At 37.6% G+C, this 13331-nt stretch overlaps 1 protein-coding gene across 2 annotated transcripts in view; it reads left to right on the top strand.

Moving 5' to 3' along the window:
- PLA2G4A (phospholipase A2 group IVA) overlaps positions 1 to 13331 on the top strand; it is a gene marked incomplete at both ends in the record, with an annotated part of 124795 nt that overhangs the window by 72534 nt on the left and 38930 nt on the right. For both annotated transcript variants that reach the window (XM_080699610.1, XM_080699609.1), the window contains 4 exons: positions 333 to 555; positions 2312 to 2426; positions 8469 to 8606; positions 8692 to 8784. In XM_080699610.1, the coding sequence (XP_080555736.1) occupies positions 333 to 555; positions 2312 to 2426; positions 8469 to 8606; positions 8692 to 8784 (569 nt within the window). The remainder of the gene's footprint in view (positions 1 to 332; positions 556 to 2311; positions 2427 to 8468; positions 8607 to 8691; positions 8785 to 13331) is intronic.

Genomic DNA, 13331 nt, shown 5'->3' with positions numbered 1-13331 from the left:
CCCAGCTTATTGAACTCAGGGGTGTTCTACCTCTGAGCGACACCCCCAGCCATATATATATATATATATATATATATATATATATATATATATATAATTTTAAAGTAGGGTTTTACTAAATTGCTGAGAGTCTCATTAAGTTGCTGAAACTAGTCTCGAACCTGTGATCCTCCTGTCTTAGTCTCCCAAGTGTCAGCTAGCTCCTTTCTGTTTGATGCACTGTTTTCCTTAAAGAGGTTAATACTGTCAATGAGATAAATATCACAACAGGTATCCACCATTCATTATTTAGCGCCTTTATCTTAACTGCTTATGTTTTGATTTCTTTCCAGGTACATGTCAACCTTGTATTCTCATCCTGACTTTCCAGAGAAAGGGCCAGAAGAGATTAATGAAGAGCTGATGAAAAATGTTAGCCACAATCCTCTCTTACTTCTCACACCACAGAAAATCAAAAGATATGTCGAGTCTTTGTGGAAGAAGAAGCGCTCTGGCCAACCTGTCACTTTCACAGACATCTTTGGGATGTTAATAGGAGAAACACTAATTCACAACGTAAGCCATGGCCCAGTCTTTTTACTACAAGTAGACAATGTGAATCATGATGTTTAAAATGGAGGAAAGAAATATGGTGCATGTTGTAAAAGTCACTCAGGTCAACTTTTTATTTTTATTTTTGGGCTACTGGGGCTTGAACACAGGAGCATTCTATCTCTGAGCTGCATCCCCAGCCCTGTCTATGGTTTTATTTTGAAATGGGATCTTATTAGATTGCTGAGACCCCACTTTTTTGAGTCTATCCTTGAACCTGTGATCCTCCTATATCCGCCTCCCAACTACTAGGATTACAGGCTGCGCCACCATGCCTGGCACTTAGTTTTTCAATGCGTACTGAGCCCGGCTCCCTGCCAAATGTTATACATTTCCTACATTTCACACCAGTGCTTATTCATTCATTCAAAATAGTTACTGTCTTTGATGCATGAGGAAGTGCTTTTGTAATTCTTTTCTTTGGAAAATTCATGTATGTGCTGTCCATCCCCTTGGAGGAATGGTAATTTCTTTAAAGGAAGAGGTGAATACAAGTGACATTTGGAAAGTGGAAGAATGAAAGTTGCCTGGAGTCAGAAAGGAAGTGGGTCACAGGAAACAAATGGACTTGACACATAACCACAGGGTGACATTTTGTCTGAAGATAAAGCAGAGGAGATAAAGAAGAGTCTGTGCCAGGGACTCCAGGGAATAAATATTTTCCAGGATCCCAAGCTGCCAAATCACTCTCTAGTTCAAATGGAGACATGGCCCCTAGAGTTAGGATTTTTTTTTTTCCAGAAACAATGCAGATAACTCTCCCCATAGAATTTTCTTTTTGAAAAACAATTTTTTCTTTCAGCTTTCTTTATTTTTAAATATACTTTGATTTCTATATTATATTCTCAAATCATAATGTTTTCAGAGTGATTGAGACATCCATACACACAGTCCTTGGTAAGCTTCTCTCCGGCTCCTTCCTTTCTCCTTCCCCTTCCCCATACATGGTATTGAGATTGACATTGGTAGTTTCACATATGTACATGATGCTGATGGAAGAGTTTTTTCCACCATACACACGCACACACACACGCACGCATACACACATACACACACGCATGCGCGCGTGACCTTTTTCTAGATCCCCTCCGTTGCTCCACTGGAGTTTCTCCTCCACTGTGTAAAGTCCCTGTGATGTCCAGATTACTCCCTAACTTCCACATAAAAGAGGAAAACTATAGCCCTTTACTTTGTGTGATTGGCTAATCTCACTTAACATAATATTCTCCAGATCTATCCATTTTCTTGCAAATGATATAATTCTGTTCTTCATTACTGTTGAGTAGAATTTCCTTGTCAATATATCCTATAATTTTGTAATTCATTCATTTGTTGATGAACAGCGGCAGCTTCGTTGGTTCCATAATTTAGTTATTATGAACTGTGCTGCTATAAACATGGATATGCATATATTATTCTAATTTCAGTTCCTTCAGAAAGATTCTCAGGAGAGTTACAGCTGGATCATATGGTGGATCCATTCCCAGTTTTCTGAGGAATCTCCACACTGATCTCCATAGTGGCTGCACTAATTTGCAATCCCCCAAATAGTGAGATTCTTCTTTTTTTGTTGTTTATTCAAGACCCAGAGATTCTAGAAGCTATAAGATTTTTTTATTATAAAAATGTTAAGCATTTTGACAGAAAGTACTATTGTAAATAGTTCTTTATCTCTCTGTTGACGAACATAAAGCCCTTTCCTTCTTTCTTCTGTGGACAGAGAATGAACACTACCTTGAGTAGTCTGAAGGAAAAAGTCAGTGCTGCGCGGTGCCCTTTGCCTCTCTTCACCTGTCTCCACGTCAAACCCGATGTGTCAGAGCTGATGTTTGCAGGTACGTCGTGTCCTTTCTTAGTACGCTTCCTCGACCTCTTGAGCTCAGCCCCAGCAAATTAGCGAGACAGTCAGCGACTTAGGGAGATCTTGTTTCTAAACAAAAATTAAAAAAATAACTAACTAAATAAAAATGATTAGGAGTAAAGCTCAGAGATGGAATGTCCCTGGATTCACCCTCAGTTACCCCCCCCACACACACACAAATAATATTTTCCAAAGTTTATATTAGGCATAAGTTCCAGAAGATACTTATCATACATTTATTATTTCATTCCATTTTTACCAGAAACCAAGGAGTTAGGTATTTTTAACTCTGCTTCACAAGAGAAATAACAAGACCTCAAAAAGATGAAATGATTTGCATATTGCCCTGTATAAAGTAAGGAGCAGAGCTGAGACTTGACCTGGAAAATGCTTTGTTCTTTTTATAGCAGGGTAGTGGCGTCTCTGATTACTGACTGCACAGGATAGAGTAGCTAGTGCTGAGGGTGAGCTCCCCTCCCTGCTGTATTACTCCACTCTGTAAGACATTAGCATCTGCTTAAGAAATTTATAATAAACGTTAAAGAAATGAAAGTACAAAAAGAGTACAGAAATGCTAGTACACACCGATATCTTGGCAATTTTATATAACTTCTTGTAGCTTCAGTTTCTGTATCGGTTACATGAGGACGAGACTCTCCTTATAGAGTTTTGTCAGGTAAATGTGAAATATGTAAAATTCATAAAAGAGCAGCGTGCCCATATGAAGTTTCTAGCAGGTCTTAACAATTTAGAGTGTTCTATAAAAGCGGTTGGAGAAAAGTCTAAAGAAAACCATAATTTTGTATGAAAAAGTCTATGGTCAAGATTTTAAAAATGAATAAGCGAGTGGGAGGGAGGTATCGCAGTGGAACACTTGGCAGCAACTGTAGTGGAATTCAAAACAGACACTTCACATTTTATTATATGAGAAAAATAAGTGCCATGGTGAAGTCTTCCCCCACCCATATCATAGCTGTCCTCCTCTGGAGTCATGAAATGTTTGGAGTTGGTTGGTAAATAGCACTAGTATGCTAGTCAGATCTCTCCATTACCAAATGAACTATGTTTAACCCAGGAAGTATTTTGGTATCATCAAAAGAGCACTGGAATCTGATTTGAAAGCCTTGTCTCCCAATCACAATTGCCTTTGAAAGGTAATCTCTTTTGATTCTTTTTTTTTCCCCTCATTATTTAAAAAGTATACAGCTGAGTGGTGCACATTTGTGATCTCAGTACTTGGGAGACTGAGACAGGAGGATGGCACAGGTTCAAAGCCAGCCTCAGATACTTAGTGAGGCTCTCAGCAACTTAGTGAGACCCTGTTTCTAAATAAAGTATAAAATAGGTCTGAGAGTATAGCCTGGAGATAGCAAAGCCCCTGAGTTCCACCTCCAGTACCACACACAAAAATATACGTGTATGTATTAGCTGAGTGTGGTGGTGCACACCTGTAATCCCAGTACTTGGGAGGTTGAGACAAGAGGATTTAAGGTGAGAGGACAGTCTCTGTAATGTAGAAGAATCTCAGCAATGTAGGAGACCCTATATGAAAACAAATATATAAGAAAAATAAAGGGCTGGGATGTAGCTCACTCTAAAGACAATCATTGAGGTTTGGCTAACATGAGACTGAACATTACAAATACTTTTATTATTGTAAGGATTGTTTTGACCTCTTCATTGTGACTACTGTTTATTCTGAACTTTTAGTTGATAGACATTGTCAAGAGAAAACCTGACTAAAGTAATCAAAGAACCGGACGTGGTGGCTCACGCTTGTAATCCCCACTCTTGGGAGGCAGAGACAGGAGGATCGCGCAGGTCCGAAGCCAGCCCTGCTGGCTTAAGAGACCCTGTTTCCAAATATATATATATATATATATATAATGTCTGGGAGTGTAGCCCGGAGGTAGAAGGATTTCTAGGAACCCCAGTACTACCAAAAAAAAAAAAAAAAGTAGTCAAAGAATGAATGTTTCAGGAAGCTCATGTTCTGGCTTCCTCTAGAGTGAGAAAACCTGGTATATATCTAGTCGGAGGCGTTGGATATGAAGGCGTCTGATTGGGATGCCTGCCTCACTGAGATGCTGAGATGTAGGCCCACCATTGAGCTGTTATTGCTAGGATTCTGTGATTGGGAGTTTCGTGCTACATATCCCATCAGTGATGAGAGTCCTGAAGCCAGTGAAGACATTCTAACATGCTTGTCAGGAGATTTCAAGTGGCTTTACTGGAGTCATTGGGAATATTTTTGTTTTGTTTTGTTTTCTGTCATACTAGAGATGGAACCCAGGGGGCATTTCTACTCTAGCCATATATTTTTTTTAAATTTTGAAACAGGGTCTTATTAAGTTGCTGAGGTCCTTCCTAAATTGCTGAGGCTAACCATGAATTTGTGAATTTCCTGTCTTAGCTTCCCTAGTACTGGGGTTACAGGAGTATACCACCAGGGCTGGTTGGGAAGAAAACAAAAACCAAAGAATGGAAACATGTGCTCTCTCGCTTTAAATTTATCTAGAAAAAAAAGTTGAAATAATCCCTGAAATATATTTTATAAAGTCATAGAACCACTTAAAGTAGTTGTATGAAGAATTTTGCTTCAAAAATACCAGAGAATGTTTTTCTTCACTCTTGGAATTATTTTAACTACTTTTTCTTTTGGAAGGTTCTCAAAAAAATGAACATTAGTGTTTAAACCATTAAATTTTATTCTTCCACTCAACCACATTGCTTAGAGAATTTTAAACTTTCATTTAAAAATTTCCAATGGAGCCGGGCGTGGTGGCGCACGCTTGTAATCCCCACGCTTGGGAGGCGGAGACAGGAGGATCGCACAGTTTTGAAGCCAGCAGCGCTGGCTTAAGAGACCCTGTTTCCAAATAAAAAAATATAAAATAGGTCTGGGAGTGTAGCCTGGAGGAAGAAGGGCTTCCAGGAACACCAGTACCACACACACACACACACACACACACACACACACAAAATTTCCAATGGAAAAAGTATGATGTTTTTATAAACTATATTGAGTTTATAGTTATGAACTTAGCATAATTATTATTTGAAATAAACTATGAGTAAAAATATCATACTTTTTCTTGAGGGAGGTATTCTACTTAAAGAAACAAACATATGACCAGGCGTGGTGCTGCACACTTGTAATCCTAACTCTTGGGAGGGTGAGAAAGAAGGATCGCACAGGTTCGAAGCCAGCCTCAGCAACTTAGGGAGACCCTGTTTCCAAATAAAGTATAAAATAGGTCTGGGAGGTAGAAAAGCCCTGGGTTCCACCCTCAGTACTACACACACACACAAAAAAAGAAACAAAAGTATAACATAGAAAATTATTATTTTTATATAGTATATTATTATTTGTTAAATTATATAGACCTATATTAGAGTAGGATATATAGATATTAAAATAGTCATAAGAAAGACTTTAGAGGGCTGATTGAATTTAGACTGAATAAGGAAGACTATAAAATATATAAAATACAGGTGAAAAGTCATCTCTTTTGGAGTTAATATGAAAGATGCCGAGACAGGTGTCAGGGGTATGCTTTGGGGATCACTAAAAGAAGCCATCCTGACTTGTCCACACACTGGTCAAGAACTGGTGGTATCCTGGGGGAAAACTTTAGTGCCAAGTTATGGAAAGATTTGACTTATTAGACAGAGTGTTTTTACTTAATTTTGACAATAATAAAAATATTTAATGCTTTTGGGCAGAGAAATTACATTATTTAAGTAATGACAGAACATTTGAGTCTAAGTGATCAACTGAAAGGTGGAAGTCAGCAGACAAAGATGCAGTAGAGACGTTGTGTTGAAGTGTGCAAGTCAACACCAGGGAATAGTAGTTGAATAAAACAAGGCACTCTTCAGTGAGGAGTGGAAAGCAAATCTTAGCTCTTAAGAATGTCTCTAATTATTGTGCACACAAGCAACAAGATTAACGAAGAAGGGATCCGCAGGAAAGCAGGAAGCAGGAAGGCATTTTGTTTTAGTTTCCAAGGCGAGGCATGGAATTCGGATTTAGTAAACTGCATATACTGAGACAGGAATTTCCTACAGCCTCTTATTTATGGCTAGTCATGTTCACTAACTCCACACAAGTCATTATAAAGCAGTCTCCTTTGTGAAGGAAGGTATATGTGCCACTGAGCTTGGATCTCACAAGGTTACAGTTGTGGTTTTATGAGTTCCTTCACAAACATAGAAACTTTGCTTTAACAGAGGATAAACAATAAATAAAGACCCACCATGCCTTTTCCAAAACTCTAGCCACAGGTGTCTTTAAAGTTAAAAAAAGTACTCAGACTTATGTTGTATAATTCCCCCAAGGGGCTTTATAATCAGATTGATATTTTTTCAATTGAATGTATCAAAATTCTCAGTGAATGGGATAAATAAACTATAATAAGCACCCTTTTCCATCATTTTAAAGGCTTATTTCTCTCTAAATTAGTTCAGATTAAGTTTTATCACTAAATGAATAATGAAAAAGTTCATGGAATTTTGAACTTATTTGGTTTTTGGCTTGCTGGGTAAGAGGTTAGGGTGTATTATAATTTCAGAAAGAAAAAAATCCCTGAGAAAATAGGGAAGTTGGGGGTTTGGGGTTGGGCAGAGGGTGCATGGTAGTGGGACTTGATAGAGGATCATTAACAAAGACCTTGAACTAAAAATTAAGTAGGATCAAGATGTAGAATTGCAGGTTAGCACGTGTGAGGCACTCATTTAGAAATGATCTTGAGCTCTTTGAGAGAGACCAAGAAGGCCTTCATGGCTGAAATGAAATAAGTAAGACAAAAATGAGAGGAGTTGATCAGAAGTTATGGGTTGGCAGAGAGCAGGGTGCGGGGCATCCTGGTGCCTTGCAGGCCACATTTTTATGTTTAATGTTCAGTTTTACAGGAAGCTATTGGAAGGCTCACAGATGACATTGGTATATGGTGATTTCTGCTTTCAGAAATTTATTCTGGCTTCAAGATCTATAAAGAAAAGTAGAATAAAAGGAGTAGAGACATTTTAGAAAGCTATTGTGGAGGTCCAGGGGAGACAGCATGGCAGTCTGTACTAGTATGGTCATGGCAGCCAAAAGGTTATGTGGCCAGGTTTTAAACATATCCAATAATTATCCAGATTTTTTTTTTTTTTTTTTGCGGGTATGGGGATGGAACCCAGGGGCATTTGACCTCCTAGCTACACCCACTACCCTATTTTTCATTCTTTATTTTAAAACAGGGTCTCACTAAGTAGCTGACGCTGTCCTTGAACCGCAAGATCCTCTGTCTCAGCCTCTCAAATGCTAGGATTACAAGGGTGGCCACCATGCCCGGCCACCATGCCCGGCCACCATGTGTTTTTAAGACACCAGTATACAAACTTGGCATTAATCTGTGAGTTAGAAAGTTAGAATAGGGTTGATAGGCAAAAATAAAGTGAAGCTGAAACAAGTGAAAGCATTAGAAAACCTTCCCTCATTTTCATACATTGTTCACATTATCAACAACTTTTAATTTTTTCTATCTCCTTTATAGATTTTTTAAATCTGAATCTGAACAAGTTTTCAATTTTATTTTCTTTAGAATTGAGGTAGGCTTTATAAAGGATGTATGAGTTTGTAAATGGAAAAGGATGTTTATTTTGTGCAAATAAGAAGAGATCTTTTGTATTGTCTCATCTTCTTCTTTTATTAGTTTTCTTCCCAAACTCTATACAGTGTTATATTCATAATAAAAATTTGACTAATAATTTTATTTTAATAATTAATTAAATGAGTGAGAGTAATCATGACATTGTTAAAATGATTAACGGTGAATTTCTCTGTATTTTCTATTAATGAAGTATCTTGTTTATAAGGTGTCATATTCATAATAAGCACTTAGCTAACCATTTTATTTAATAATTTACTTAAATGAATGAGAATAATCATAGCATTGTTAAAGTGATTATTAACTGTATATTTATCCATCTTTCCTACCAATGAAATATCTAATTTTTAAAATGGTTCCAGATTGGGTTGAATTTAGTCCATATGAGATCGGCATGGCTAAATATGGAACATTTATGGCTCCTGACTTATTTGGAAGCAAATTTTTTATGGGAACAGTTGTGAAGAAATACGAAGAAAACCCCTTGCATTTTTTAATGGGTAAGTGATCAAAGTCTGTCACTAATTTGACTAATCTAAATCCTGGTGATATTTTAAATTATTGTCCATTTCTGCTTTATTGTAGGTGTTTGGGGCAGCGCCTTCTCCATATTGTTCAACAGAGTCTTGGGAGTTTCTGGTTCTCAAAATAAAGGTTCCACAATGGAGGAAGAATTAGGTAAAAATGTGCTTACATTGATAAAATTCCTGCTGCAGTGATAAATTTCACACACAAACACGGAACGTTAAATTTTTGTAAATATTTTAATTGTTCTAAGTCTATCAATAGTTTGACTGAATCAAACTAAATATATTTGAAAAATTATATAGATATTAAGTCTGAAGATTATTCTGACATTAAAGTGGCAGAAATCATAAAGACCATTTTTCCCTAAGAATTATTTATACCAGAGCGTTTTTATTCCTTATCCTCATTATACTTGAAAATATTATTTTTGGTAGGAGATACTCCTTTTCAAATATTAGACTCATTTGTGAGGTCTGGTGATGGAGGCCTGTAATACCTGTACTTGGGAAGCTAAGAAAGGAGGATCACAGGTTTGGAACCAGCCTCAGAAACTTAGAGATACCCTATTTCAAAAGAAAAAATAAGCCAGGTGTGGTGACACACACTTGTAATCCCCGCGCTTGGGAGGCAGAGAGAGGAGGATCGCACGGGTTTGAAGCCAGCTGCTCTGGCGTAAGACACCCTGTTTCCAAATAAAGGTATAAAAAATAGGTGTTTGGGAGTGTAGCCCAGAGGTAGAAGGGTTTCCAGGAACCTCCAGTACCACCAAAACAAAAAAGAAGAAAGAATAAAGAAAAGTGGCTGGGGGTGTAGCTCAGAGGTTGAGCATCCCTGTGTTCCGTTTCCCAGTACCACTATGTATGTAGTGTGTATGTATAGGTATATGTAAATATATATATTAGACTCATCAATAATTTAACACAGTATAATATTTAAAGATAAATTCATTCTTGTCACAGCTTCTCTATTGCTTTCTTCTATTGCTTTCTTTCTTTTCTAATTTCTTTCTTTCTTCTTCTTCTTCTTCTTCTTCTTCTTCTTCTTCTTCTTTTTTTTTTTTTTTGCAGTACTGGGGATGGAACCCAGGGGCATTCTAACTCTGAGTTACTCCCCAGACGATTTATTTATTTATTTATTTATTTATTTATTTATTTATTAAAGAGTGCACCACCACACCTGGTTGCTTCTCTATCCCTTTAGACACTAACTCACTAGAATTCTATCAGCATAAGATTCTAATTCTCATTAAAAAGAAGGAAAAATTTAAATCACTTCCAGTGAACTAAAACTAATGATTTTCTTTAAGTCTAATTCATTATCCCATAATAAATAAAAAATATTTATAGAACTTGAAAATTAGGCTCAGTTGAGGACCAGTGGTTTTCATTCTTTATAAAATATAACCGTAGATCATATATTTTCTTAAAAAATAAATTTGACTTAGCCGGGCGTGGTGGCGCACGCTTGTAATCCCCGTGCTTGGGAGGCGGAGACAGGAGGATCGCGCAGGTTCGAAGCCAGCCCCGCGCGCTGGCTTAGGAGACCCTGTTTCCATAATGAAAATGTAAAAATAGGTCTGGGAGTGTAGCCCGGAGGTAGAAGGGCTTCCAGGAACCCCAGTACCACCAAAAAAAAAAAAAAAAAAAAAAAAAATTGACTTAGAACAAAATCTACATTCATAATTTCTCTAAAGACTTTCCAGTTGTATCTAATCAGCACTAGTTTTGTTGTTGTTGTTGATATGACTCTTTTGGATGATAGTGAGAAGAAGCTTTGGGATGCTAAATCTGAATTTGGTGTCAGACCAGCAGGGATCAGGGCCAAGGATGTTCTGGACCAGCAGCCCAACTACTTCTATCTCTTTCAAGAAAAAAAACCAAAGCAAAACACAGGTCCATTTGAGAATAGAGAAATTGACGGAATAAACAGTGAAGGATTTTTTTTTCAAGGATCCAATCATTTAAAGAAAATGTACTTACTTTAAAAGCTTTCTGCAGGATTTTTTTCTTTGAAACATGCTACCCTTGGTTATCACAAGCAATGGAAGTTGATAGAATTAAGCTTTATTACAGAATACTGTAATATGATCGTAGTAGTGTTATCACTCCTCCTTTAAGAATTGATTTTAGCTATTTGGTATTTTACTTGATATTTCTACATAGTGCAATTAAATTCCAACATTCCTTGGTATTTTCTTTAAGAATGTCATGTGTGTATTTTGAGATGCTGCTTAGTAAGTCATGGAAAAGTCATCGCATAATCTGATTAGGGGCAAATATCTTTAAATAAAAATAAAAATAAGCAGAAAAAGGCACTTTGTGTCTGCACATGCTCCCTTCCCCTGAGCATCATCCCGGTAGCGAGGGGCAGGGCAGGTGGCGTTCCTGGGCCTGTGTGACCTATCATTCAGGCTCTGTTTCCTATTGGCTAAACTACAAGGCAGAGTACATAAAGACTCAGTGAAATTGCTTGATTCTTATGTGTGTATGTGTGTATGTGTGTTGCTGGGGTTTGAACCCAAGGACATTCTACCTCTGAGCTACACTCTCAGCCCTATTTTATTTTTTATTTTGTAACAAAGTCTCTCTAATCTGTGGAGGGCCTCGCTAAATTGCTGAGGCTGCCCTCCAACTTTCTACCCTCCTGTCCCAACCTCTCAAGCGCTGGGATTACCAGTGCGTGCCCTCATGCCCTGCTGCTGAATTTCTTTTTAAAAACATTCCATATGAATGTCCTGTTCTCAACTTTTCTTTTGTGGAATTAACTCAGTTCTCCTTAACTTAAGATTTTAAAGAAAGGAAAGGAAGAAAAGGGGCAGAAGAACCATATTACGAGACTCACTTCCTGTGCTCCTCTGTTGAATAATCCAGATAACTCAGGTTTATTAGTTTTGCTCTTGAGGCAGGAAGAGAATAGGACTGAACTAACACACAGAAGGTGGGCGAGACAGTGACAAGAGGCCAAGGCAAAGGAAGATGTTTATTCTAGACAGTTCTGAGAAGACTCTTTGTTGAAAAGTCCCCTTTGAGGCCCGTGGTTTCCAGAGAGAAGGGGAGAGGGGAAAGCCTGTGCTTGACTGAGGTCCACAGGCCAGCAGGGCGCAAGTTACCTCAGATGATTATGTAATGGCTTCTGGAAATAAAACCTGAGAGGTGACTGAGGGGAATCTGAGGACAGACTCCTGGTGAGGGGTTCGTCTGACTGACTGAGTTCTACCTGATAAAAGGTATTCAGTTTTTATTTTTATTTTTTTTAGTGTTGGGGATTAAACCCAGGAACATGCTACCTCCAAGCTACACCCCAAGCCCTTTTTATATTTTTCGTTTCGAAATGGTTTCACTAGATTTCTAAGAGTCTCCTTAAGTGACTGAGTTTGTCCTTAAAGCTGTGATCCTCCTGTCTTAGACTCCCAAGTTACTGGGATTACAGGTGTGTGCCACCCCGTCCAGCTCAGAGTTGGTTTGGCTTTCCTGTTTCTTTTTTCCTTTCTGATGAAAGTCTTTAGAGTAAACTGAACTACAATCAAGTAACTTTAAATGAAATTTAGTTTCTCAAAGAGTTTTGTACGTGAACAATTTATGCTTATGAAAACAAAGAGCTGTCTATTAGATTATAGAAATACAAAACATAAAAGTTCAGCTCTTCATGCCTTGAAAACCTCCTGATAAGAAAGAAAATGTGTGTGTGTGTGTGTGTGTGTGTGTGTGTGTGTGCATGTGTGCGTGTGTGTGTGTGTGTGTTGTTGGGGATTGGAAACGGGCATTTTACCTCCGGGCTATACCCAGCCGTATTTTATTATCTCTGTTTTGCAACAGGTCTTCACTAAGTTGTAAAGGCTGGCCTCAAACCTGTGATTATCCTATCTCAGCCTCCCAAGTACTGGGGTTATAAGTATATACTACCATCCCTGGCTGAAAGATAAATTTTGGTAAAGAGTCTTTTAAAATAAGACGAAAACAGGAAAACAAAACATTGATGACAATAACAAAAGGCTATATTTAAGGAAACAAAAGAAAATATATATAGCACCCAATGTATATGACACCCGGAGTAGATTGTTTATTAATATTCCCCCCTATTCTATACAAAATTACTTTTTGTAGTAGTCATAAAGTAAAATGAATTATGGTATTAGCTCATGAACATTTTATTTTACTGAATTTTATGTTTGTAAATCATGCCAGTAGAAATAAAATCTTCTGGCTCAAGCATTTATTAACCTTTCCATTACATACTTGATCACCCATTCACGTGTCATTTATTTGGCTATAACAGACACACACAGAGTAATATGGGAGAAATAAAGGTCATACTTGTATTCTCAGAGTTTAAAGCTCATGAAATGGTTCTGTCTATACAATTTATAAATTTGGAGCTAGTTTCTTTTATATTGTGTGTGTGTGTGTGTGTGTGTGTGTGTGTGTGTGTGTGTGCTTTACTGGGAATTGAACTCAGAGACATTTTACCTCTGAGCTATACCCTCAGCTTGATTTTATTTTTTACTTTGAAACAAGGTCTCACTAAATTTCTAGAGTTAGTCTTGAACCTGAAATCCTCCTCTCTCTGTCTCTCAAGTACTAGTATTAGAGATCTTTTTTATTTTTATTTATTTATTTTTGTCTTTTTTTGCACTGGTGATAGGACGCAGGGCACTGTGTATGCAAGGCAAGTGCTTTGGCACTGAAGTGCATTCTGGC

The sequence above is a fragment of the Muscardinus avellanarius genome (assembly GCF_963383645.1).
Source record: "Muscardinus avellanarius genome assembly, chromosome: 7".
NCBI lineage: Eukaryota > Metazoa > Chordata > Mammalia > Rodentia > Gliridae > Muscardinus > Muscardinus avellanarius.
This window is presented reverse-complemented; position numbering and strand designations above follow the sequence as displayed.